The sequence below is a fragment of the Bos javanicus genome, chromosome 7 (genome assembly GCF_032452875.1).
Source record: "Bos javanicus breed banteng chromosome 7, ARS-OSU_banteng_1.0, whole genome shotgun sequence".
Classification (NCBI taxonomy): domain Eukaryota; kingdom Metazoa; phylum Chordata; class Mammalia; order Artiodactyla; family Bovidae; genus Bos; species Bos javanicus.
In genome coordinates, this window is record NC_083874.1 from 62,067,128 (window position 1) to 62,093,073 (window position 25,946).

Here is a 25,946-nt window from a genome sequence, read left to right on the forward strand (position 1 = left end):
AATATAAAAATTTTTTTAATGCATGCATTTTTGAAGACATAAAAGATTCTTAAGATAAAGCCCTGGAAGTGAAATTAGTGGGTCAGAGGGCTATGCATTTTAAGATATATACTGTAAAACTTCCCTCCAGAAAAGTCATAAAAATGTGTTCTGCCATCTTCAGAATACAAGATTGTCTGTTTTTCCAAACCCTTACCAAAAGTAAGTATTATTTTTAAAAGGTCAGTAGTCCTTGCACATGATGAAATCCTTTCCGTCACACAAACTGCTCAGTCTCTTTAGCCTAAATCAGCTCTAAGTGGTCTTAAGGTATCTGAGAAGGTAGGATGGGGGCGGGAGGGAGAGGGGTGCAGAGAGAGAGAGGAAGAGGGAGAGAAAGAGCTGATATCCTTCTAAGCAGGAAAGTCATTTGTAATGAAAGATTGCTAAGAAATGTTTTTATCCCTTAAATTACTTCTGGGATCCCATATCTCCAGGGCAATAGGGTAACTTGCTGATGGAAAGCCCTTCAATTTTCACACATGTGGTTACAGGATAAACCCATTTCTTTTCTTTTTTTTTTTTCTCTTTCAGAATGTCAGAGCTGGAAGAGCCCTTAATAGCCAATCAGTCCAATCCTTCATTTCAAAGAATGTGAAAATGAGATGGAGAGGGGGAGAAACTTGCTCAAGATCCCACAGGAAATCAGTGGCAGAGCCAATGTCTAGACAAAATTACTACTAAGTTCTATTTTTGTTCTGTGACTCTTCACTTAGAACCATATCTGAAACCATAGAAACTCATCTTCACCCAACATACTTTTCTAAACCTGATACTTCAAGGGCAGAATAGAGAGAATAACTGCTTTTGCATTTATATTTGTGCTTGGTCTGTTTCAAGGACATGGGCAAATGGCATCCTTTTCCCCATTAAATGAGGCAGATAATATGAGTGGTTGAATGTGGTTTTGGTTCACAGGTACAAAAGGCCTCCAGAGAAATCCACAAACCAGAAAAGACATAGCCTGAGAGGTACCAGTACTGACTAGTATCATCTACATTTCTCTTGGAAAGATAAAGAAGCCACTAATTAATATAGAGATGCTGGGGTTTGATGAATGTATATAACATCCACAACAGAAGTCAAACTGGGAATGGGAATATGGGAGAACTATCAGAATAAAAATAGATAATTATGCATAGACACCTGTGGAGTTGGCTACAGAATGGTTGATGGGTTGGGTCAACTCATAGAGGGCTTGGTATGTTCCAAATACACACCCCAAAAGGCCCAGAATGCTGATCATGATGTCCTTCACAATGGTGATACAGTTCATGTCTTCAGGGTAAAAGGTGATGAGCTCCAGGAAGGGAGGGATGATGAGGGCTAGGGCACTGCTGCTCACGGAGCCCACCAGGGAGATGACCAGGTCCAGGCGGGGGATGAGGATGGCTGAGACACCTGTGGGGGGAGAAGAGGCTTAGAATCATGGAATGTTCCTTCAGGAAAGGAGCCCAGAAACAAACCATTTGTTTGGAGCCTTATAATTCCCAGACGCCTGAGACACCATCTGGAGAGGTGGGAAAGCAGCTCATTGTGAACTTGAGCAGCAGATCAAGCACTGTGGCTCTGGACTTCCACATTTGTTTTAACACCAATTTACATGCTCTCCTTTCATGCTTTATCTATTGAGTTTTTCCGCATATAGTATTTATTGATAAGGATTCTCTATCACCCATCCGTAATGATCTTCTCATTGCAGAGTTGGGGAAGTCTAGAACTCTAGAGGGAATGGGTCATGCCCAAGGTTACATAGAGCTGAGACGAGAATCCAATGAGACGGGATTCCCTCAACTGTAACAGAGTCCTGGAGACTTTAAGACGAAATTTACTCTCTCTCTTGCACAACAATCCTACAGTTGTTTGAGATACAGATACAGAGTTTACCCAAGCCTTTGTTTCTCCAGGCAAAACCTCCCTAGTTCTTTCCTTCATTCCTCACAGGCCACCATTTTAAATTTTCTTAGAGAAAGCATTTCCCAGCCCTATTCACAATGTTTCCCAAACATCTACAATGGCACCTGATATCAAATGAACTAGGAAATGAATGAATAGAAGGAAGAAAGGGAGGGATGGGGGAAGGGAGGAGAAATGACTTCCAAGAATTTAACAAAGCAGCCCTTTGAGGTTCTTCCTATAGTTAAACACCGCCTTAAGAGGACTTCACATTAATTTTTGATAGGAAGGAATACGGCACAGTGGAAAACACAGGCTTTGGCGCCACACAACCTGCATCAAATCTCAACTGTGTCACTTGGCAGTTACATGATGTGAGCATGTTACTTCATTTCCTGGGTCACAGTTCCTTCAGCTGGTAATATTACATAGTTAGGCTGTCCTGAGTATTACATAATCTCAGTGTTGTGCCTGACATATAGGAGGCATATAGGAATGAATAAATGACACTTCTTTCTCCCACAAACCAGCCAATGTATTCTATGTGTAGATAGTAGAGATTACTGTAACATTTACTCTGTGACAGTTCTGTTAACCCATTTTTCAGCTGGAAACTTGAGGCTCAGGGAGGTAAAACATGTTGCTTGGCTGGTGGCCGAGCCAGCGATAGTGGGGTAGCTGTCAGTGTGGCTGCGAGCCACAGCACTGGGCAAAAAGAGCCCTTTCGTCCTACTCACAGGTCAGACAGACCAAGGCTGTGCGGACAGACAGGTCTGCAAACAGCGCCCAGCTCTCTGACACCTGGGAGATGATGACGGGGATGATGATCTCAGCTGGGACGTGGAACTGGAGGGCATAGGTGAAGAAGATGCCGATGGAGTACATCAGCTTGACTGACTGGTACAACCTGTAGAGAGAGAGGGACAGCACATGAAATTTGATGTGGCTCCAGGGCAGGGCCATGCAGGATTTGCTCACTGCTTGGAAGCTGGGATTGTTAAGTTATATCACTACCTAACTTCCACTGACTCAGCCTGACGTCATTAGAGACACTTGGGAAGTTTATTAAAAGTGCACATTCTTGGAGATTCTCATTTAATAGGCTTGTAGCTCAGGAATCTGTGCCTTCTTTTTCCTTCTGTTTGTTTTTTTTTTAAAAGGTATATCTGCATAGAGTAAAGTTCACAGTACAAAGATTATATTCCCTCCCACCTTTGATTTCCAGTCTCCAGTGCCTCCTTCCACAAGCAACTCCTCTAACTTTTCTTGAAGGCCCTCCAGAAATACTGTAGACACAAATTTGTACAGACTGTAGGTACACATCCGGAAGCACCCTTTACGTACTACTGATTTTTGTTCATTAAATATTTCTTAGATATTGTTCCCCATCAGTACACATGGATCTGGCTCTTCTATTTAATAGCTGCTGATATTCCAATTGCATGGATATACTATGATTTGTTTAATTTTAAAGATATTTTTATTGGAGTGTAGTTGATTTACAATGTTGTTTTAGTTTCAGGTATATAGCAAAGTGGATCAGGTGTGTGTATATATATATATATATATATATATATATATATATATATACACACACACACATCCCCTCTTTTTTTTAAGATTCTTTTCCCATATAGGCCATTACAGAGTACTGAATTGCGTTCTCTGTGCGATAAAGCAAGTTCTTGCTAGTTATCTATTTTTATAATCTTTAACTGCTCCCCAATTAATAGACATTTAGGTTATTCCTAGTCTTCTGTCAGTAAACAATGCAGCAAAGAATATGCTTGTTCATATACCTATGCACATATAGTATACAACCCCAGATGTAAAAATGCTGAGTAAAAGTATATGTGATTTCACATTTTGATAACTCTCATTAAAGGGAACCCTCACACACTGTTGTAAATTGGTGCGGCTACTGTGGAAAACAGTATACCGGTTCCTCAAAAAACTAAAAACAGAACTACCATATGACTCAGTAATTCCACTCCTGGGTATGTAACTGAAAAAAATTAAAACTCTGATTCAAAAAGATACATGCACTCCCATGTTTGTGTGAAAGTTGCTCAGTCGTGTCCAACTCTCTGCAACCCCATGGACTATACAGGCCAGAATACTGGAGTGGGTAGCCTTTCCCTTCCCAAACCAGGGATCAAACCCAGGTCTCTTGCATTGCTGGAAGATTCTTTACCAGCTGAGCCACAAGGGAAACCCCTATGTTCATCACAGCATTATTTACAATTGCCAAGATATGGAAGCACCAGATGAAAAGATAAAGAAGACATGGTTTATGTATATAATGGAATGCTGTGCTGTGCTTAGCTGCTCAGTCGTCTCTGACTCTTTGTGACCCCATGGACTGTAGCCTGTCAGGCACCTCTGTACATGGGATTCTCCAGACAAGAATACTGGAGTGGGTTGCCATGCTCTCCTACAGTGGATCTTCCCAAACCAAGGATTGAATCCAGGTCTCTTGCACTGCAGGTGGATCTGAGGCACCAGGGAAGCCCAAAAATACTGGAGTGGGTATCCTATATGTTCTCCAGGGGATCTTCTGACCCAGGAATCCATCCAGGGCCTCCTGCATTGCAGGTGGATTCTTTACCAGCTGAGCTACCAGGGAAGCCCATAATGGAATGCTACTCAGCCATAAAGAAGAATGAAATTTTGCCATTTGCAATGGTGTGGATGAACTTGGAGGGTATTACGCTAAAGTGAAGTAAGTTAGACAAAGACAAATACTGTATAGCATCACTTATATGTGGAATAAAAAAAATAACTAGTGAATATAACAAAGAAGAAGCACATTCACAGATAGAGAGAACCAACTAGTGGTTACCAGTGAGGAGAGGGGTGGAGGGAAGGGCGAGATAGTTGTAGGGAACTAACAGGTACAAACTACTGTGTATAAAATAAGTGAGCTGCAGAATATATGGTACAATACAGGGAATATAGCCAATATTATATAATAACTATAAATGGAACATACCATTTATTAATAAAAATTGACTCACTGTGTTATACACTGGAAACCTATTTAACATTGTATATCAACTATACCTCAATAAAAAGAAATAAAAAATACAATTTTGATAGCTCTTGACATATTGCTCATTTGTTGTCCGAGTACAGTCGAGTGCTCCATCCTTGGAAAAACACAGTGTGTGACCACATGCTGGTTTGTGCCATTGTGTTTTGTAAAACTGACATTTCTATTATTAGGAGCGAGACAGAGCAATTTTTCAAATATATAAATTGTCATTTTTGTTTTAATTTGCCTGCGAACTATTTGTTCACACCCATTTCTTCTTGGTCTTTTGCTTATTCCTTCTTTAAGGCTCTTCTGGAGAATTTCATCACCATCCAGGCTCAGAGAAGGTGTGAGGTCCTTATGGCACCTGATGCCCATTTTTTCCAGCTGATATCGCAGAAGGAAAGTGCCCTGCCCAAGGTAGTGGCAACCCGAATTCCCCAGAATAAGAACAGCATATTATGTTGATATCTTACTGGTATAAAATAAGTCACATTTTCAAGGAAATTCCACATTAATTATCTCATCCGGTCATTACCACAACACAGTGAAATGGGTAGGACTGGTGATATTTTTCTCATGGTATAGCTGTGGCTTCATGGAAAATGAACACCCTCCTCCCCGACCCCCCCACCCTCCCTCCCCTCCAACCCGCCCCCATCCCCGCCCCCCACTGCCTCCCACATTCTACTGACTTCCAAAAGACCAAGGCTGTGGGGGAGACTAACAATGATAATAGCTAGTACTCAGTGAGCACTTACTGCATACCAAACACTTTTCTAAGCGTTTTATGTATTTGAAGCCAATTTGCCCTCACAGTCACTCCCTAAGAGACAGTGTGGCAGTCATTTGTGCTGCTCAGCTGCTCAGCAAATACCTCCGAGTCTTCCAGACATGTGGCAGAATTTCACTTCCGTGTCCTCTGCAGTGAGCCATGGTCACTTGCTTTGATTGATGAAGTGTGAACAGAAGAGACAGGTTACTTCCTAGAGAAATTTTAGGGCCTTCATGGTGATGGGTGTGATTCAATGTGCTCTTTGCCATGGCAACCAACGAAGTTTCAGGGGTGGCTGGCTGATCAGTCTGGGTCTTGGAAGTTGGTATGGTGCAGAGCTGAGCCCCAGCCATCCCATAATGGACATGTAGCATGAGCATACAATTAAACATTTGTGTGTGTTCAGCCACTGAGATTCTGGAGTGGCTTATTTTGTTTATTACCAGAGCATAACCAATCATGACTGATACAAATAGGCAAGAGTATTATCCTTATTTTACTGAGGATGGAAATGAGGTCTGCAAGACTAGGTAGCTTGTCCAAGGTCACATGAAAACCAGGGTCAAATCCCATTGCTCAGATGCAGAATCTGTGCTCTTGGTTCTACTGGCAGCTTAGTCATTCTGCACGTACTACTGCCAGAATAAGGGCAATGGCTAATACTCGATGAACGCTATATGGCAGTGCCCCAGATGTTTCCTGGATGAATGAATGAATGAGTAAATGAATGAATGATTAATGCAAGAACTTCAGTCAAAGTTCCAGGTGGGGCACAGCGATGGCAGTCTAGGCCCATTTCTGGAACTGGGGACCTGAGTAGCTGTCCATACGCAGGACCCTCAGGCACTACTTCAGAGTTATACTTTTTGTTGTTGCTGTTTCTGTTCCCTAAGCTCTCCCAGATCATTGCTGTTTGAAAGCCTTTGAACCACAGAGTCAGACAGAATTCAGTTTCAACTTTTCATGAACAACACGAAATGGGAAAGTTACTTACAGCCTTTTCACATATCAACTTCCTCATCTAATTCAATGGAGTTGATAATAATAATGCTAACCCATAGGGCTGTTGAGAGAATTAAATGAGATGATACACAATGCCTGGATTATTAAATGTACTTGTTATTATAACACAGATACTAGCAGTCAATATTTTGTTGTTGATAATGAATCAAGGATGCCCCATTTTGCTGCTAAGGCTCAGACTCTGTGACTCCCCTCCTCTTCCCCCGAGTCCCAGATGGGCAGGGACATACCAGCAATTGGGCAAGTTGAGGGTGATGCTGGCCTGGGTGTTCGACCCAAACTTCATGTAGCCCAGTGTCCCCAGGCAGATGTAGAGGACGATGACAAGGGACATCCCCCAGTACAGAACAAAGGAAAACTGCTGTGGATGCTTCATCTGGTTTTTGAGAGGTAGAACCTGGAGGTGAAAGGAGGTTAAGAAAGAAAAGGTAGAAGGAGAGAAAGCAGGTTTCCTCTCAAGGTTGGACCTCCTTCTCCAGGTGGCCCAGAGTCAGGAAGGGTCCACATGCCCTTTCATCTCCTCCCACATTTTCTATAGCCAAGAGGGCCTCATCTTCAAGGCTTGGTGTGGTGTGCAGAGCAGGCGGCATCCTGCAAATGCGGACTGACTTTCCCTTCTTCCACGAGATCATATTCTGCACTTTTCATAAGTACTACTATTTAGATACCTGGAACAAAGACTGGCTTCCATAGAGAGAACTGAGGACTCTCAAACTCCACACCCATCTTACCATGCCGACGCCTTCAAATGTGAAGATGGCTGTACCGAAGAACAATAAGAAGGTCTTCCAGCTTGCCATCAAGGGTAGGTTCCTGGGATCTGGAATCTCCTAAAAGGAAGAAGAAGGGCATTGGTTTTTTCCAAGGCATATAAGTCACCCCAAATCTGGTAGAGAGGCAGGCTTGCCTGACGTCAGCAGGGACAGTATTAGAAGCACCCATTAGACATCTAAAGCTGAGTCAGCCTTCTCAACTTTTAAAAAAGTTACTTCTTTTACACATAGCATACGATTTACCATTTTAAACATCTTGAGTGTACAATTCAGTGGCATTAAGAACATTCACATTGTTGTACAATCATCACCAATTTAATCTCCAAAACATTATCATCATTCCCAGCTGAAGCTGTGCACCCAGTAAATAATAACTCCCTGTTACCCAGCCCCCCTGGAAATGCCTATTTGACTTTCTGTCTCTATAAATTTGATTGTTCTAGGTACCTCATATAAGTGAACTCATATAATACTTCTCTTTTTGTAGTTGACTTATTTCACTAAGCATAGTGTCCTCAAGGTTCATCCATGTTGTAACATGGATCAGAATTTTATTCCTTTCCAAGGAATACATTATATATGTTTAATTTTGATTTACCACATCTTTACATGGAAAAAGGAACCCAGGGAGGAGAAGGAATTGCCCAAGGCCACTCTACTAGTCAGTGGCACAGTCCAGATATGAATTCAGGTCTTGTGTTTTCCAGTTCTCTAATACCTCTTTCCCATCACTTCTCTCAGAGCTGTGAAGTATTGGCACAGCAGCTACCACTGATCTAGAAGGAATGATTATTTTAATAAGATTCCTGTGGGCAGAATAATGTCCACATCATAATCCCTGGAACCTTGAGTATGTTACATTACTTGGCATGGGAGAATTAAGTTTCTAGACTGAATTAAGGTAGCTAATCAACTAAATTTAGTAGGAGATTACCCTGGATTATCTGGGTGGGTTTGGTGTAATCACAAGGGTCTTTTAAAGTGGAAGAGGGAATCAGGAGAGAGAACCAGAGAGATGGAAGCATGAGAAAGACACGGCCTGACACTGCTGGCTTTGAAGAGGGAAGTGGGCCATGAGCCAAGGCCTGAGGGCGGCTTCTAGAAGCTGGAAAGGGCAAAGAAACAGATTCTCCCCACAAGCTTCCAGAAAGAAATGCAGCCCTGCCCAGTGAGACCCCAAGAGTTCTGAGATAATTCTGTGTTAAGTTACTAGATTTGTGATCATTTGTCACAGCAGCAGCAGAGAACTAATACAACCCCAGAGACTTTCAAAGAAATGAAACTGTAATAGGGAATTTCAGGGCCTATAATGATAGCAAAGCATGGGGCAAAATGACTGCATTTAGGGGAAAAACTGTTTATCAGTTTCCTTGTCTGTGAACTGGGGATAAAGTAGCACTACTTCCATAACAACATCATTGTGAAGATTTAGTGAGTTAATCAACATAAAGAAATTGGCACAAAGTAAATTGAATTCCTTTATCATCCATATATCTCTTGTCAACCTATCACTATTACAATTTTCGTTGGTTACTTGGCTGAGGTTTATCTCCCCAAGTGATTGTAGCCTCCATGAGAGCAGACAGCTTGTCAGTTTTACTTATCACTGAATCCCCTGTCCCCTGTACATTGCTTGGATCACAGAAAGTGAAAGTGAAGTCACTCAGTCATGTTCAACTCTTTGCGACCCCATGGACTGCAACCTACCAGGCTCCTCTGTCCATGGGATTTTCCAGGCAATAGTACTGGAGTGGATCACAGAAGGTATCAATAACTATTTGTTAAAAGACCCATTGCTATCTAATGTGATGACGACAATGATGATGATGGTGAGTAGCTTTTATAACCTGTGGGGCAAAAGAGTTCACAGACATCACTTGAGCAGGAGGTCACCTTTCTCGCTCTCATCTGCCCATAATGACAGTGTCTCAGAAGCCCTGGACCTTGACCCTTCTGCAGTGGTTTTGGACACAGACCTGCATGATATACTGAAAGATCAGAGCCATGCTGCCCAGGGTGGTGATGTTGGCCAGCGTGGAGAAGATGGACAGCACCCTGAGGTTCTGGATAAACACCAGCAGGATCAGGAAGGGAAGGATCGTCAGCATGTAGAACCGAATGTCCACGTTGGGGGTCAGCACCAGGATCTTCCTGGGTTCGCAGGTTTTGGAGGTCACGTGGACTTCTTCCACCATCTGATGTGAAGCACAATGAAAGGCAGTATAATTACAGTTGCTACATTAACAAAGGAAACCCAGAGTAAGTTTCAATTTCAGATAATTAACAGATAACTTTTTAGTAAAAGTATGTCCCAAATATTATACAAAGATACACTTGTAGTAAAAACAAATTGCTGCTTATCTGAAATTGAAACTTAATTGGGTTTCCTATACTTTTATTTGTCACATCTGGTAATCCTAAATTGTAGTACCCATGATTGTGACAACCAGAAACCCTTAGAATCATCAAATCTCAAGGCTGAAGCATCATTCTGTCATCTAGCCCAACCTCTTCTTATGTACCAAATAGTTCTCTTTCATATATCCAGAGAACAGGAAATGATTACACAGGAGTACCTTCTTCAACTTTAGATAGTCCTAAAAGTTAGAAAGCTAGAATTTGAGCAAAATCTGTCTGCTTGAATATTCTATCCATAACGCGTGTCATAGTTTTGACTATTTGAACACACAAAAACAAGTATACTACTTCTGTTTCATGAAGCCAAGAAAGAATGCTATGATTGACTTGTAATGCCTGTTAGGAATGCAATGAGGGCAAGATTGCAACTTGTTTGCTTTAGTTATCTTCTACATGACAACCTTGAGATACCTAAAGAAAATCTCATCAACAATTTCAGGCTAAAAATTCTCAATTATTTCTAATTGGACATGACTGTAAGCCATCCTGGCTGCATTCCTCAGATGTTGCTTTGGCTTCCCTATGATCTGTTTAAAGAGTGATTTCCAGGACAGAAAGAACTCCCAACCAAAGCCTGATTAGGGAGTAGAAATAAAGCCTCTCCTACCATGATCCAAAAGCTTTACTTTTGCTAATGCGACCCTAGCAGCAAGAGGTCTGCTTTCCCCAACTCTGCCCAGAAAAGACCTCTTTACCTGTTGTAAATTGTCTGCCATAAACATAAAATAAACACTGCAGAAGCCCAGTTGGGTGGTGATTAATAAGAAGCTGACAGTGTACCTGAGAAAGAAAAGAAGAGGCAGACAGAGGAGAAATGAATTATTTTTAATGCATTTATTTTTATTTTTGAGACAATTATTTCTTTTGTTATTATTTTTACTATTTCCCCATTTTTTAACTTTCAAGTTTAAATTTCAAGTCCACAGTAGAAGTTGAAAGACAAGTATAATTAGCATCATATATCCTTTCACTAGAAATACTAATTCTTAACTTTTAGGTCTAACTGCATTATGTATAGATGGAAGAATGTGTTCATCCATACACACATACATTCTGTGTGTGCATTTTTTCAGAACTACTTTAAAATTAACTGCACATGTTATAACATGTCAACAAAGACTGTAATACCTTCTTTAGTACTATGATATCCAACTTCAATATCCTCAAATATATAGTCTATGTTTTACTTTATTATTATTTATTTTTACTTCTTTTTTTTTTTTTTTTGCTGTGCTGCTGGGCTTGTGGGATCTTAGTTCCCTGACTAGGGACTGAACCTGGGTCCTCAGGAGTGAAAGCTCTGAATCCTAACCACCAGACTGCCAGGGAATTCCCAAATATTTCTCTCCAAAGTATCTTTTATAGCTGTTTTTAAACTTTCTTTGATTCAGGATCTAATTACATTTCATATGTTGCATTTGCCTATGTTTCTCTAGTCTTTCTTTTCAGGTAGAGCAGCCCTATACATATCTACCCTTTTTGTTTCCCGTGACATTGGCTTTTTGGGAAGAGTCTAGGCCATCTGTCTCGTAGAATGTCCCACCGTGTGGACTTTCATGACTGTTTCCTCGTGATTCAGAAAAGCAAGCCTACCACACAGGTGACACTTTGTACTTATATTTCATCATATTGGGAGGCACAGGATGTCCTGTGGTTCTACTGTGATGTGAATTCTAGGCCTCTCCATTATAAGTACACATTTCCTGCTTTGCAACCTGTAGATAAAACAATGAGACGGCATGAAGAGCCTGTCTTCCTCAAGCCAAAGGTTTTAACATTCATTGATAATCTTTGCTGAATCAGTTATTTCATTGGTTGGTTGCAAGGTGTTCTGTCATTTTATCTAAGTTGATTAGCTAGCAACTAAGAAAAATGCATTCTCTTCCTCTTTTTTATCACAATAAATTCACATTAACTATTCTTTATTTATTATATTCTGCTATTGTCATTATTCTTCTGGATTCTTAAATTGTCCTGAATTTGGAGATGTATTTATTTACTTTTTTGTGAGAACATTTTGAGAGTTCTACATTTAAAAAACTTTTTAATTGGAGGATAATTGCTTAACAATGCTGTGTTGGTTTCCGATGTGTAACATCATAAATCAACTGTAAGTATACACATATCTCCTCCCTCTTAAGCCTCCCTCCCACCAACCTCTCTATCCCACCATTCATTTTTTTTCAAAAGAACAAAAATGTGTTCCTCTACTTAGGTGCTAATGTTTAGATCCATGTTTTTCAAGACTGGGTTGTAGTAACCAATGCATCAGAATCATCTGAGGTTGGTGATTCCTGGCTCTCATATCAGCCTATTGAGTCAGAAGCTTGGCAGTGTCATGCGAGACTTCAGAAGGGAGATTTTTTTTTTTCTCTTTATAATGAAGATTTTTAAGCATACAAGAAAGCAATGATAATCATTCAATGACTCCTCATGAGCTCATCCCAGCCTCAACAATTAACTTTTAGGCAATCTTCTTCCATCTATTCCTTCACCCCCACTGCACACAAGCTTCTTCTGTTGGAGTATTTGAAGTTAAGGGAAAAAAATAAGCAAGGTGAGGGGAATATAGCAAATTAAAGTATTTGAAGTATTCCACCTGTAAATAATTCAGTACGCAGTTCTAATGGTCAAGAATTTAAATAAAATATAACCATCATGCACTTAATCACCCCTTACAAAATTAACAATAATTTCTTTCTTTTTAAAAATATTTACTCATTTATTTGGCTGCACCTGGTCTTAGCTGCAGCATAAGGGATCTTCGATCTTAGTCGTGGCATGTGGGAACTAGATCCCACATCTGATCTAGGGATCGAACTGACCAGGGATGGAACCTGGATCCTCTGAATGGGGAGCGTGGAGCCTAAGCTACTGGACCACCAGTGAAGTCCCACAATAATTTCTTATATCATTTAATATTCCACCATAGTCAAATTTTTCCAATTTTTTTCAAAAACATTTCAGAGTTGGTTTCTAAACAAGTCTCTACGTTGCATTGTGTTATTATGTCTCAAGTTTTTTAATCTGCTATATTCCCCTTGCCTTGTTTATTTTTTTCTCTTGGAATTTTAATTTTTTTGATTGGTGTTGAAGATGCCAGAAAATTTCCTTGTAGTATGTTTAACTTTCTAGATTCAGTGGATGAATTCATAATGTCATTTACCTTGTTCTTCTATCCCCTGTATTTCCTATAAGCTGATATTAGATCTAGTGGTTTGATAAGATTGAGGTTCTTCCTTTCTGTTTCGGGCAAGGGTATTTCAGAGGTGGCTCTCTGTACTCCCTGTTGAATCCTATTATAAGACACACTGTGTCTGGTTGTCCAGTGTCCAAACATGAGATGACTAGAAGGGGTCAGGTGATGCCTGTGTATTCTTTCTTTATCATTTTCCAATGATCTTTCACAATGAGGATAGTTGCTTACATGGAATAGATAATTTTTAATCAAACTCCCCAGGTATCTCTTAGCACACTAAAGATGACAAATTATTGATTTAAATAAAACAGTTTCCTAATTCTTTCTCAGTTACTGGCATTCTTTCTCATTGCCCCAGAGAAATGGCGTAGTGTAGTGGGTGAAAGCTGAATGTTCTAGATTTCAGTCTGTGCTCTGCCATTAGATTCCTGGGTAACTTAAACCAAACTTATGACTCTATCTGGTCTTAATTTTCTTCCATTTGAATAGATATAGATATACTGATCTTCAAGGAGCCTTCTTGCCTGAAAGTTTTATTCAGGGTGTCATCAGAAGCTGATAACTTGGTGAGAAAGGATGGACAGTTGTGAGATCTCTGTTATTACTGCCCCGTGCCTCTCCCGTCTGACAATCAGAGTGATTCCTGACATTCTCGAGAGAGGAGTTGCAGGAGGGATCTTGGCAGATGAGGGACTGACAACTCCTTGAGGGCTCTGTTGGGAAAGGCTAACATGTTAGGTGCTTGCTTGAAACTCTGCTTCTCCACTATCTGTGTCTTTGATCCTAGACATGTTATTCTATCTCTGTGAGCCTTGGTCACTGTATTTCTTCCCAATAAAGATGCACCACCTACCTCACAAGGTCATTGAAATGATCAGAGGTGATCAGATACAGGAAAGCATTTTTTATACCATAGAGTTTTTATCCAATCAGTGAACAAGCTAAATTGTAATGTTCACTATTAGGAGGAGGATTAAATAAAACCACAGGATCCATCTATATGGATGGGGAACATTGTGAGACTTACAAAACAATGAAGTTAATTTGTATGTCCCAATGTGGAAAGAAATTAGAGACATAATGTTAGATGAAAGAACAAATTTCCAATAAATACTCCAATTAATATACAAGAAAATACAAAATATATATTTCCACTTACACACATATATCCTGTTCATGCAGAGAGAAAGTCTAGAGGAATATTTATTAACTATATATCAGTGACTTCATTTTATTTATTTATTTTTGGCCACACTGCACAGCTTGTGGGATCTTACTTCCCTGACCAGGGATTGAACCTGGGCCCTTGGCAGTGAGAGCTCAGAGTCCTAACCACTGAACCTCCAGGGAAGTCCCAGAGATTACTTCTTGAATGAAGAGTAGGATGGGGGATGGAGCTATCAGAGGAGATTCTCTATATTGGTCAATAGTTTTCAATAAAAACATGTTCACTTAAAACTTCTGTTACTCAGGTGGTGTGGTGGTAAAGACTCCATCTGACAATGCAGGAGATGAAAGAGACATAGGTTTAATCCCTGGGTTGGGAAGATCCCCTGGAGAAGGGAATGGCAACACATTCCAGTATTCTTGCTGGGGAAATCCCATAGACAGAGGAGCCTGGTGGGCTACAGTCCATGGGGTCAAAAAGAAGCTGGACACAACTGAGCATGCCCATGCAATGTACTAGCAGTAAAGGAAGAACATGTGAGCATTTTTATCACTGCTGTTGTTATTATTACTATTACTCCTGTGATATCTGGGCTTCCCTTGTGGCTCAGCTGGTAAAGAATCCGCCTGCAATGCCAGAGACCTGGGTTCGATCCCTGGGTTGGGAAGATCCCCTGGAGGAGGGAAAGTTTACCCACGCTAGTATTCTGGCCTGGAGAATTCCATGGATTGTACAGTCTATGGGGTTGCAAAGAGTCAAACGACTGAGCGACTTGCATTCATTCATTCATTTGTGATGTCTAGGACTACTACCTTCCCCACACTGAGTGTGTCCTCAGCCAGGCATTTGGGCAGGTTTCGAGACTGTACATCATGGCTTCTCCATAGTTCACAAAAGTCTTCTGCAGCCTAAAGAACGGACAAACAATGCATACCTTAATTTTTTTTAAGTACAATTTATTCCCAAAGGGAGTAATTACTATATGTTCATGTATTAATATGGAACATTTTGGTAATTTTCCAGCAATGGTATCATTGAGTTATTTTATAATGGTACACTTTTAAAAGTTTTAGAATTCTGCCTCTTATTTTTTGTAGTCGTCTTTATTAACACTAATTTTTAAGTGGATAGTATTATTATGTAGGTGGACAGTAGCTTGGAATTGATTAGGTCAGCAAACAAGGACAGTGAGGACGTGGGAGCTGTGAGGTGTGCAGACCTAGTCAGGGGGAGGGGAGAGAGGGCAATGAGGTGTAAGTGTGGCCAAGAGAGTGGGTCTACCTTTTCTGAACTGACATTCCCTTCTTCACTTCTGAGGGTGCTGGAACATTTAAGATGCTTTCCCTGGACCAGATTCCATGCAAAGGTGATTTTTAGCCTCCTGCCCAGCACCCCTGTCAGATGTGACACCACAGTTCTAGCCCATCCCTCTTCCCCCATCCCTCCTTCTCCAGGCAGCCTTTCCAAAGGGAGGCGGAGGCCCTCTGGAGCACTGCTGACAAAGCAAGTGGAAACAAGTTGCCTGCGTCCCTGGAGTTAATTGCATGACTGAGGGGAGTAACTTGGAGAGAGAAAGAGACCCGGACTTGTCAGGAAACCAGAGTTTAAGTATCAACGCGTCCCTCTCAGATGGCCAGGAGACCTTGAGCAAGTCTTTTTATACTTTGGGGCTTCAGTTTTTTTTCTTCACATACAGTCTGGGTTTTGGGGAGAAGACAGTGAGAGATGGATATGGTGATGCACTGGGAACATGGCACGATGCTTCTGTTTTTATTATTATTCAATGTGTCTGGCATTTGAAATACAGATGAGGTTACATTGCATAGGACTGGCAAGTATATTAGTCGGAAGATTGCAAATTCAAAAGCAATGGGGACCAGAAAGCTATCAGTATTGTGGTGAGAATGACTGGGTGTAAGACAAAACAGGGAATCGTGGAGACAGAGTTCAAGGCTCTGGTACATGTCCTGCTCCGAAAGGGGTTGATCAGGATGTGGCTCTAGCTGAATGATGCAGGAATAAAGTCACAGAGGTAGCAGAATGTCTAACTGGCAAGAAGGTGTAGATTTTTTTTTTAATGTGAAATCTCCAGGTTTTTAAACGTTGGCTAAAAACAAAAAGCCAAAAAAACTGTAGAAGTCCTCCATAATATATCTAAAAACTACTATGAGTCTGTAACCCTATATTAGAAAAAGAAAAGAAAAAAACAAATCAACAAAAACAAAAGTCAGGGAAAGGCTATAATAAATGACATATATTAAAAGGCTGTATGGTGGTAAAATGGTCCCAGCAGGCTTGAGGGAAGAAAAAGATTTGCCGATAGGTTAAGGGGTAGAGTCAGACAGGTCTTGGAATACCAGCTCTGCCACTTCCTGGCTGTGTGACATTCAGCAAGGCATTTAACTCTCCCAAGCCTCAGTTTACTCATGTGTAAAATGGGAATAATGGTGCCTACCATAAAATTTTACTGTAAGGAATAAATAAAAGAAGGCTTGCAAAACTCTTGCTATGTACCTGGAACACTGTAAGTGTGCAATAAATTTAATTGCTAAATGCATAAATGCTCTTAACAGTGTTTCATGAGCTGGAAAGTACTACACAAGTTAGGTGTGACTGATACATACTCCAAATGCACCAATTTGGGTTATGATGATTTGACTTTATGAGGAGCTTCATTTAACAACTCTGCTTTGACTCACAAGGCCTTTCTGCACAATGAGGAGGACATATTTAGATTTGCCTGCCTTGAGAGTAGCTGAGTCCTGTGGAGAGAAAATCTCCAGGCTGTGGCTGTAAGGAATTGCTAATTACTGTGAGTTGCTAGTTTATATATACACGAAATTCTCAGCATTGTTTGCCTTCCACTGCATTTGCCTTTTTTTCTGGAATTTTGTTTTACATTAAAAGTTTTAACTATACAAACACTGTGTTGTATATATGCTTTATTAGAGATTGAAATCACTGTGAATTATTCATCTCATTGCTAACTATGTTTTTTTTTTCACTATTACTGAATTGTCCCAAAAAGGACTTACTTGGAATAAATTTCCCTTCCAAGGTGTGTGTATTGGAGCTGGGGGAGGACCAGGAGATAAGAGGTGGAGAGATTAAGAGGAAGTATCTTGAATACACATAGGTGTGTATAGAGCAAATTTGCATTTCTTATTACTTCTGATCTTTCTAGGAATGGATACTTGGGCTCATAGGAGCTTGGCAAAGTGCTCCAACTAGTCAGCAGCAGAGCTGTGCCTGGAACTTGGAGTTTCCAGTAGGATTTTAATCACTCCCTTCACTGCCTCAGAGCAGCAGGGTGGTGGCCTGGAGAAGTGGCCAGCTAATTGGGAATTGGGTCAGTGATCCCGGGAAACTTAGCACACCCTCAGTTGGAACCTGGTGCCATTTGGTGAGAGAGATGATAGAGACAGAGAAGCAGAACTCTCACCTCTGACTTAGGTGATGAGCACAATTCAACAGGATGACCATGCAATGCACGGTGAGGATCCCGATGGCCAGCAGGCTGAAAGGACCGACCTGGAGGGGAATGGAGAGGTGGGCACAGTGAATTACAAATGGATGCTCCCACACCTGGCCCTCTCCCTGCTTAGGTGCTGGGGTCCCTCTTATAATAGAGATTTTTGGATGAGAACCCTAGGATGATAGCCCCTGCCTGAATGTCCTTGTACCCCTAGATGCTCTGGCTTGAATGCTTTTCTTAGCATCACTGCAAAGTGGCTGTCCAACCTGTGCTAGAATACTTCTGATAACAAAGAGCTCATTACCTCCCAGACAGCCCATGCCTTTCCTCATCTGCCTTTAGTTCCACTTGAGAACCCTCATTCCTTTTCATATCCCAGCCCTTACCTCCTCCAAGATGCTTGAAGACCAACGTTCTTCTAAAGGATTAGTTTTCTTCTTCTAGTACGGGGTTATCAAAAGAGGCACTATTGACATTTTGGGCCAGCTGATGTTTCTGTTGCAGGGCGCTGTCCTGTACATTGTGGGTTATTTAGCAACATCTCTGGCCTCTACTCACTGGATTTCAGAAGCATTCCCCCTCTCTCTATCCCAATTTGTGACAACCAAGAGTGGCGTTAGACATTGTAAATGTCTTAGGGTATATTAGTCACTCAGTTGTGTTGAGCTCTGTGCAACCTCATGAACTGTAGCTTGCCAGGGTCCTCTGTCTATGGGATTCTCCTGGCAAGAACACTAGAGTGGGTTGCCATTTCCTTCTCCAGGAGATCTTCCTGACCCAGGGATCGAACCTGTGTCTCTTGCATATTTTTAAAGTATTTATATTTATTTATTTATTTGGCTGCTCCAGGTCCTAGTTGTGGCATACAAACTCTCAGTTGCTGCACGTGGGATCTGGTTTCCCAAACAGGATTGAACCTGGGCCCCTGCATTGGGAGTGCAGAGTCTTAGCCAATGGACCACCAGGGAAGTCTTTCCGTTTTATTTTTTTTTTAACTAAAAATTGTATGTACTTAAAGTGAACAACATGATTTGATATATATGTATAGCTATACACACAGAAATGATTACTAGAATCAAGCTAATGAACAAGTCTTCTCCTCACATGGTCTCCATTTTTAAAATATGTGATGAAATTATAAAGTAGGGCTTCCCTGGTGGCCCAGACACACAAGATTAAAAAGTAGGGCTCATTATTATTACATTTTGGCCATGCTGCGTGTGGGATCTTAGTTCCCTGACCAGGGATCAAACCTGTGCCCCCTACAGTGTAGAAGCATAGAGTCTTAACCACTGGAGCACCAGGGAAGTCCAAGCAGGCCTCATTATTAATCCTTATCCCCCAAGTGTGATCACAGGGCAGAGAGCAAAGAGGGACTCTCTCACCCTCTTTGTGTTGGACACCTGTGACTTTATAGATGTGACCTATACTAACAGTATCATGAGGAAACAAATGAGAGATGAAGAGCACCGCTAGAGTTCACCGGAATGTAGCCTCCATATAGCAGAAGACTGTTTTTTGGTCTTGCATACATCTATATTGCCAGAGCTTAAGAATAATAGATGCTCAATATATATTTCTCAAATGAATCATGATTAGAGGTTCTTATGGGACTTGGAGGATAAAGAAATCACCTAATAACTCTTAGGAAGCAAAAATCAAAGGATAAAGGAGTTGTCTTAAAATGCAAAGACTGCACGGGCAAAGACAGCCTGGCTGAAGGCCATGTGCTAATAATGTTCTTCAAAAGTTCTAGAACCCTGAGAATTCTAAAGGGGGAAAGGTCCCATCTCTGTTGGAACTGATACAGATTGGAAGTCATGTCAGAAGCCAGGGTCTCAATGTGACTTTTTTAGACACGAGGGCCATTTACAGGCTTGGAGAGAAGGAGAAATTTGCTTCAACTAAATTGAAATCATCTATCTATTCAACTCTGTAGAACAAACTGGAACCTTCAGCATGCCAGTATCTACAAGCAGGTACTGTGTAAAGGAGGGTGTAAAGATGAATCAGAGAGTTCCTGCCCTCAGAGATTTCAGGTAAGTGAGGAAGCTGGGAATGTAAAAAAATGAGCACGTTCCATCTTTGTAAGTGCTGTAAGAATTCCAGGTTATATAGCTATAAGTTCTAGAAAAACACAAGATGAAGGAATTTTAATAGGAGACAGAGGAAGGGGATTTCAGAGGACTTCAGAAAGGGAAACAAAGAATCAGGATTTTTAAAATTTTACAGAGGAGGGGGATTTCAAAAGACAGAAATAAGGGAGATGGGAACAGCATAAGATAGAGGATGGAGGAGGGAGGGCACAGGAGGTGGCATGGGATTGGTGGAGCCTTGTTCACCCTCATCTTCCAAAATTACCTTCTCACAGTCAAATGGATGGAAACAGGAGTTACACACTGAAATGCCTGGAGGTGCCAGGCTACTGATATCAATGAACGAAATGGCAAGGATATAATCCTAGGAAGTTGGGAGAACTGTGGCAAAGTAGATTCTGAACTAGTATGTGAGTTATGGTGAGTCCTTAAGAACAGTGGTGGGGAGGGGGAACTGGATGAAGGTGGTCAAAAGTAACAAACTTCCAAATATGAGATAAATAGGTACTGGGGACTTAATGTACAACATGACAACTGCAGTAAACACTGTTATGTGGTATATTTGAAAGGTGCAAAGAGAGGAGATCCTAAAAGTTCTCATCACAAGGAAAAACAATACCTATTTCTATAATCATATGAGGAGATAGACATTAACTAAACTTATTATGGTAATCATTTTACAGTATACGCAGTATGTGTGGTAAGTCACTTTGGTTGTGTCAGACTCTGTGTGATCCTGTGGACAACCATAGAGCCAGCCAGGCTCCTCTGTCCATGGGATTTCCCAGGCAAGAATACTGTAGTGGCTTGCCATGCCCTCCTCCAGGATATGCAATATACCTTAAATTAATATAGAGGTGGTTGTCAATTATATTTCAATAAAATTGGGGGAAATATGGCCTGTCCCCTCCAGGCACGTTCCATTTAGCTCCAGGTTGGCTCCAGAGGATTGATGCCAATAGGTTCATTTCCCTTTGCAAAGAGTGCTCCCAAATTGCCAATTGATAAACAATGCTAAGGCTGTAGGAGCCTGCCAACCCTTTCCCTGAAATGGGGAGACGTGGTTCCCATTCCACAGGTCCATCTTACCAACAAGCCGGCATTTTTCATGGCCAGAGGAAGTCCCAGGAGCCCTGTGCCAATGTTGCATTTCAGTAAGTGAATCAAGGTTTGCATCATCCTGTAGGGGGAGCACAGGGCAACAAAAGGGTATGTTAGTGGAAGAAAATGTGACCCAGCGCTCTGGCTTCTTTCGTCTCTCCAGCACCCTCTGGTGGGAAGATGGACAAAATCAGATGAAATGGACTCTCCATTTTACTCTGTTCCCAGGATCTGTTCTGCAACCTCTGATCCAGAGCTGGTGCTAGTTCAGGTGACTCAACAAATATGTACCACACACTGTGCTGTGCTCTGCTTAGCTGCTCAGTTGTGTTCGACTTTTTGTGACTCCGTGGACTGCAGCCCGCCAGGCTCCTCTGTCCATGGGATTTCCCAGGCAAGAATACTGGAGTGGCTGCCATTCCCTTCTCCAGGGGATCTTCCCAACCCAGGGACTGAACCCAAGTCTCCCGCACTGCAGGTGGATTCTTTACCATATGAGCCACCAGGGAAGCCTACCACACACTAGGCTCTAAATAAAAAGTTAATAACCATTGCTATCATCCTGGATAACTCCCTGCTGCTGCTACTGCTGTGCTGTGCTCAGTTGTGTTTTACTCTTTGCGAAACCCCCTGGACTGTAGCCTGTCAGGCTCCTCTATGGAATTTCCCAGGCAAGAATACTGAGTGGGTATTTCCTCCTTCAAGGGATCTTCCTGACCCAGGAATTGAACTCAACATCTCTTGTGTCTCTTGCACTAACAGGCAGATTCTTTACCACTTGAGTCACCTGGGAAGCCTGGATAACTCTGGGCTTCTGAAAAACTGTAACCTGCCAGGCTTCTCTGTCCATGTAATTTTCCAGGCAAGAATACTGGAGTGGGTTGCCATTCCCTACTCCAGGGGATCTTCCTGACCCAAGGATTGAAGCTGCGTCTCTTGGGTCTCCTGTATTGGCAGGTGTATTCTTTACCACTAGCGCCACCTGGAAGGCCCCTCCAAACCCTTATGTCATCATACTTTATTTAAATAATCACTCATTGTGTCTGAACTATCAATAATGTCACAGCCAGATCTGAAGTCAAGATCTGGCTTCAATAAAATTATCATGCATACCTGTGTTATTTCATTAGGAAAAATTCCTGGAATGGTATTATTGAGCAAAGGACTTTTATTTATAGTTACTTAAAAAACCCTAAGTAACACAGTATGAAGTTTAAAAGGTAAAACAAACAAAAGAAGAACCAAAAAAACCTTATATACTGAACATAAACGTCTCTTCTATCTGCCTCTCAGTCTCCCAATTCTCTTAGCCAGAAGCAACCACTAAGGCCAGTTGTGTGTGTGTGTGTGTGTGTGTACTTAAAAAAAGCATACGTCAAATACTTGTATGTTTTATATAAATATGTGTTAGGACTTGACATACATCACAGCATTGCCATCTAGAAAGCTACCAGTTTAATTCTTTCCAAAATAACATGAAAGTGGGCATTTCCTGACATCCTTATCCAACACTGGGTATTGTCATTTACAATCTCTTCATGCCATGGATATTATCTGATCTGATTACTAAATAATAGTTTAATTGGCAATAAAGCCTTAAGGAAAAGAACCATGTGTCTGAGTTTAGGGCAGTAAAAGTAGGGACATAGGGCTAGGAGGTGAACTTTTATTTTCTGGATGGGTTTGTATGAGGAAGGGAGGGGGCAGTGGGGAGAGAGAGAAGAAGGGAGAGAGAATATGAATACTAGCAGTTGTTGAAGGAGTGGAAAGCAGCCAGCCTGGGGTAGAAACTGCTGAAGAAAGAGCCGTCAGCCTGATATAGAAAATTGTTCCTGGAATCAACAAGTTCATGTAGGGGATGACTACCTGTTTTTTGCAAAACCTGTGAAAAAGTTTGACGTGGGTATAACTTTTCAGAGTCTAAAGGTTTCATCTTTAGTCCATGCGTGTCCTGTTCAGTGGGGTTAAATGCGGCCCAGCGCCGTGAAGGCAGCAGTGCCTGACCTCAGATGGGGAAGGGCAGTGTGGCCACTTACGACAATCCATTGGCTTCCTCTGCAGGATGGATCCTCTCTGAAGTGATACTACTACTACTCTCTGAGAGTGACTTGGACCCGTCATCCAAGGACTTGGGCTTGCTGGTGTTGTCCCTTGCAAGCAATGAGATCTTCAACATGGTGGGTGGGTGGTGACGGCTGAGGGTTAAGGCCTGTAACAGCCTTGAACCAGTCTCCCATGGGTTTTTCTCCAGAGAAACCAAGGCTGCAGGCCTGAGAAGCTGGCTCCCAATTCCTGAGCTGGTCCTGGCGCTGGTGACAGGGGGAAGCTGATGTTGACGACAGGCCTCGCCTGGCTTTGGGGACTTAAGAGAGTCTCATCTCAGGATGGTCCTCAGTGCCCCTTTCGACTGCCCGGCCACACAGGACCTGCCTGGACTTTCAGCTGCTTCCAGTTCAGCCCTCAGTGCTTTAGGGCAAAGTGAACCGTGTGGCTGGGAGGAAGAAGACACCATTGGACTGGAGGTCCTGGTGCCTGGATGTGGGGCCAGGCTCAGAACTTGTCTCTCTTTGGTAAGGGGGAAATCAGAGCTACCTCACAATGGAGGCTGCCCAGCCAACAAGGTGCTGCTTGATTGCAGGATGCAGGTGTGGCTCTACAGAGGGTCCCATCACCTTCCCAATGTGGGGATGGAGCGGCTTTGTGTTTAAATTGATGTATAGTTGATTTGCAATATTACATTAGTTTTAGGTGTACAACATAGTGATACAAAAGTTCTATAGATTATCCTCTAACTAAAGTTACTATAAAGTACTGGCTATATTCCCAGTGCTGTACAGTATGTCCTTGTAGCTTATTTATTTTCTACGTAGTAGTTTGTACCTCTTAGTCCCCTACCCCTATCTTGTCCTTCCTCCTCCCGCCATTGATATCCATTAGTTTGTTCTCTATATCTTTCTTTCCTCAGAGCTTGTTATATTCATTCCTTTGTTTCATCTTTTAGATTTCACATATAAGTGATAATGTACAGTATTTGTCTTTCTTTGTCTGACATTGCACCTTATAAGCATAATAACCATGCTGCTGCAAATTTTTATCCTTTTTTATAACTAATAATTCATTGTATGTATGTATATATATATATACACACACACATTTTCTTTATCCATTCATCTGTTGATGTACACTTAAGTTGCTTCCATATCTTGGTAATTGTAAATAATGCTGCTGTGAATGTTGCAGTGCATGTATCTTTTCAAATTAGTATTTTGTTTTCTTTGGATATATACTCAGGATTGGAACTTCTGAATCATTTGGTAGTTTTATTTTAGTTTTCTGAGGAACCTTCATACTGTCTTCCATAGTGCCTGCAACAGTTTAACATTCCCATCAACAGTGTACAAGGCTTCCCTTTCCTCCACATTGTCCCAACATTTGTTATTGGCAGTCTCTTTGATGATAGCCATTCTGACAGGTGTGAGGTGATAGATCTCATTGTGGTTTTGATCTGCATTTGTCTGCTGATTAGTGATGTTGAACATATTTTCATGTGCCTGTTGGCCGTCTGTATGTCTTCTTTGGAAAAGAAATGCATTTTTAATGGTTATTAATTTTTGCCTTTAAATATTTAATTTTTAACTCTTAATAGAATCCTGGCTTTGTCACTGACTAGCTGTGTAGCTTGGCCAAGTCACTTAATCTTTCTGTATCTTATTTTCCTCATCTATAAAATGAGTAGAATAGTACTACCAATGTCAGAGTATTTTTAGAAAGATTAAATGAGTTAATATGTGTACAGCATTTAGAACAGTGCTTAATATTTGGTCAGCACCAAAAATTTATTACTGTTAATACATTTTCAGAATGACTAGCTAGTTTTTCCAACACCATATATTGAATAATCTTTTCCCTATGTAAAAGGTTTCTCTTATCATATTAATCAAATTTCTCTGTAGTCTGATCTGTTTTTGTATTTTCATTGGTTAGTCTTTTCTAATGCTAGTACCAAATTGTTTTAATTATGTAATATATTTAACACTTGATAGAAAGGGCCACTCATTTTACCTTTTTCGTATTTTAATTCCCCACCTCTGCATTAATTCTTCTAGATAACTTTAAGAATCTTCTAACTCCCCACCCCGATGCTGAAATGCAGCTGGGCATTTTACTGAGATTAAGTTAGATTGATAGATTATATTGGGCAAAATGGTCATATTTACAATCTGAGTTTTCCAATCTAAAGCATGCATTATAACTGTCTATGCAAGTCTTAATTTATGCTTCTTAGCAGACTTTATTTTTCTTCACAGGTATAGCACATTTAAAAAGCTTGTTTCTAGGTGCTTTTGTTTCCTATTGCTGTATATAGGATTTCTAATAACCCCTTTTATTTATTATTATTATTTTTAGATTGAGGTGACATGATTTAAAACATTATATAAGCTTCATGTGTACAAGAGTATTTCTCCTCCTCTATGTACTACAGCACGCTCACCACCAAAAGTTACTTTTCTTCCTAACACAGTTGTAGCCGTTGATCCGTTTGGCCCTCCCCCACCCCCCACCCTGTGACTGGAAGCTACTAATCTTTTCCCTGTATCTATGCATTTGTATTTTTTGTCCATTTTGGCTTGTTCATTTGTTTTTGTTTATTAGTTTTTTTTTTTTTCATTAAACATTTTTATTGTTGAAAATTTTTTTTTTTTATTCTTCCAATTTTATTTTATTTTTAAACTTTACATAATTGTATTAGTTTTGCCAAATATCAAAATGAACCCTCCACAGGTATACATGTGTTCCCCATCCCGAACCCTCCTCCCTCCTCCCTCCCCATACCATCCCTCCGGGCCGTCCCAGTGCACCAGCCCCAAGCATCCAGCATCATGCATCGAACCTGGACTGGCAACTCGTTTCCTACATGATATTTTACATGTTTCATTGCCATTCTCCCA

The 25,946-nt window shown here is 41.1% G+C and overlaps 1 protein-coding gene and 1 long non-coding RNA gene across 2 annotated transcripts in view; one reads left to right on the plus strand and one right to left on the minus strand.

Moving 5' to 3' along the window:
• Positions 1 to 23,933, minus strand: SLC36A3 (solute carrier family 36 member 3). The gene is made up of 10 exons (XM_061424082.1): positions 23,034 to 23,933; positions 20,986 to 21,076; positions 17,768 to 17,856; positions 15,138 to 15,233; positions 10,654 to 10,738; positions 9,517 to 9,735; positions 7,499 to 7,597; positions 6,998 to 7,164; positions 2,673 to 2,842; positions 1 to 1,440 (listed from the first exon to the last, which is right to left on the minus strand). Exons 1-10 carry the CDS (start codon positions 23,171 to 23,173, stop codon positions 1,172 to 1,174), a joined length of 1,425 nt encoding a protein of 474 aa, XP_061280066.1. The 5' UTR covers positions 23,174 to 23,933; the 3' UTR covers positions 1 to 1,171.
• LOC133251510 (uncharacterized) overlaps positions 19,498 to 25,946 on the plus strand; it is a 21,415-nt gene continuing 14,966 nt past the window's right edge. Inside the window, exons 1-2 of the long non-coding RNA XR_009737661.1 lie at positions 19,498 to 19,839; positions 21,161 to 21,268. This is a non-coding gene — a long non-coding RNA (uncharacterized LOC133251510). The remainder of the gene's footprint in view (positions 19,840 to 21,160; positions 21,269 to 25,946) is intronic.

Coding starts and splice junctions, on each gene's coding strand:
- SLC36A3 (XM_061424082.1), bottom strand. CDS start 23,173: ATGTTGAAGATCTCATTGCTTGCAAGGGACAACACCAGCAAGCCCAAG. Junction 7,598..9,516: donor TCTTTCAGTATATCATGCAG/GTCTGTGTCCAA, acceptor TCTTCCTTTTAG/GAGATTCCAGATCCCAGGAA. Junction 1,441..2,672: donor AGCCTTGGTCTGTCTGACCT/GTGAGTAGGACG, acceptor CTCCCCCCACAG/GTGTCTCAGCCATCCTCATC.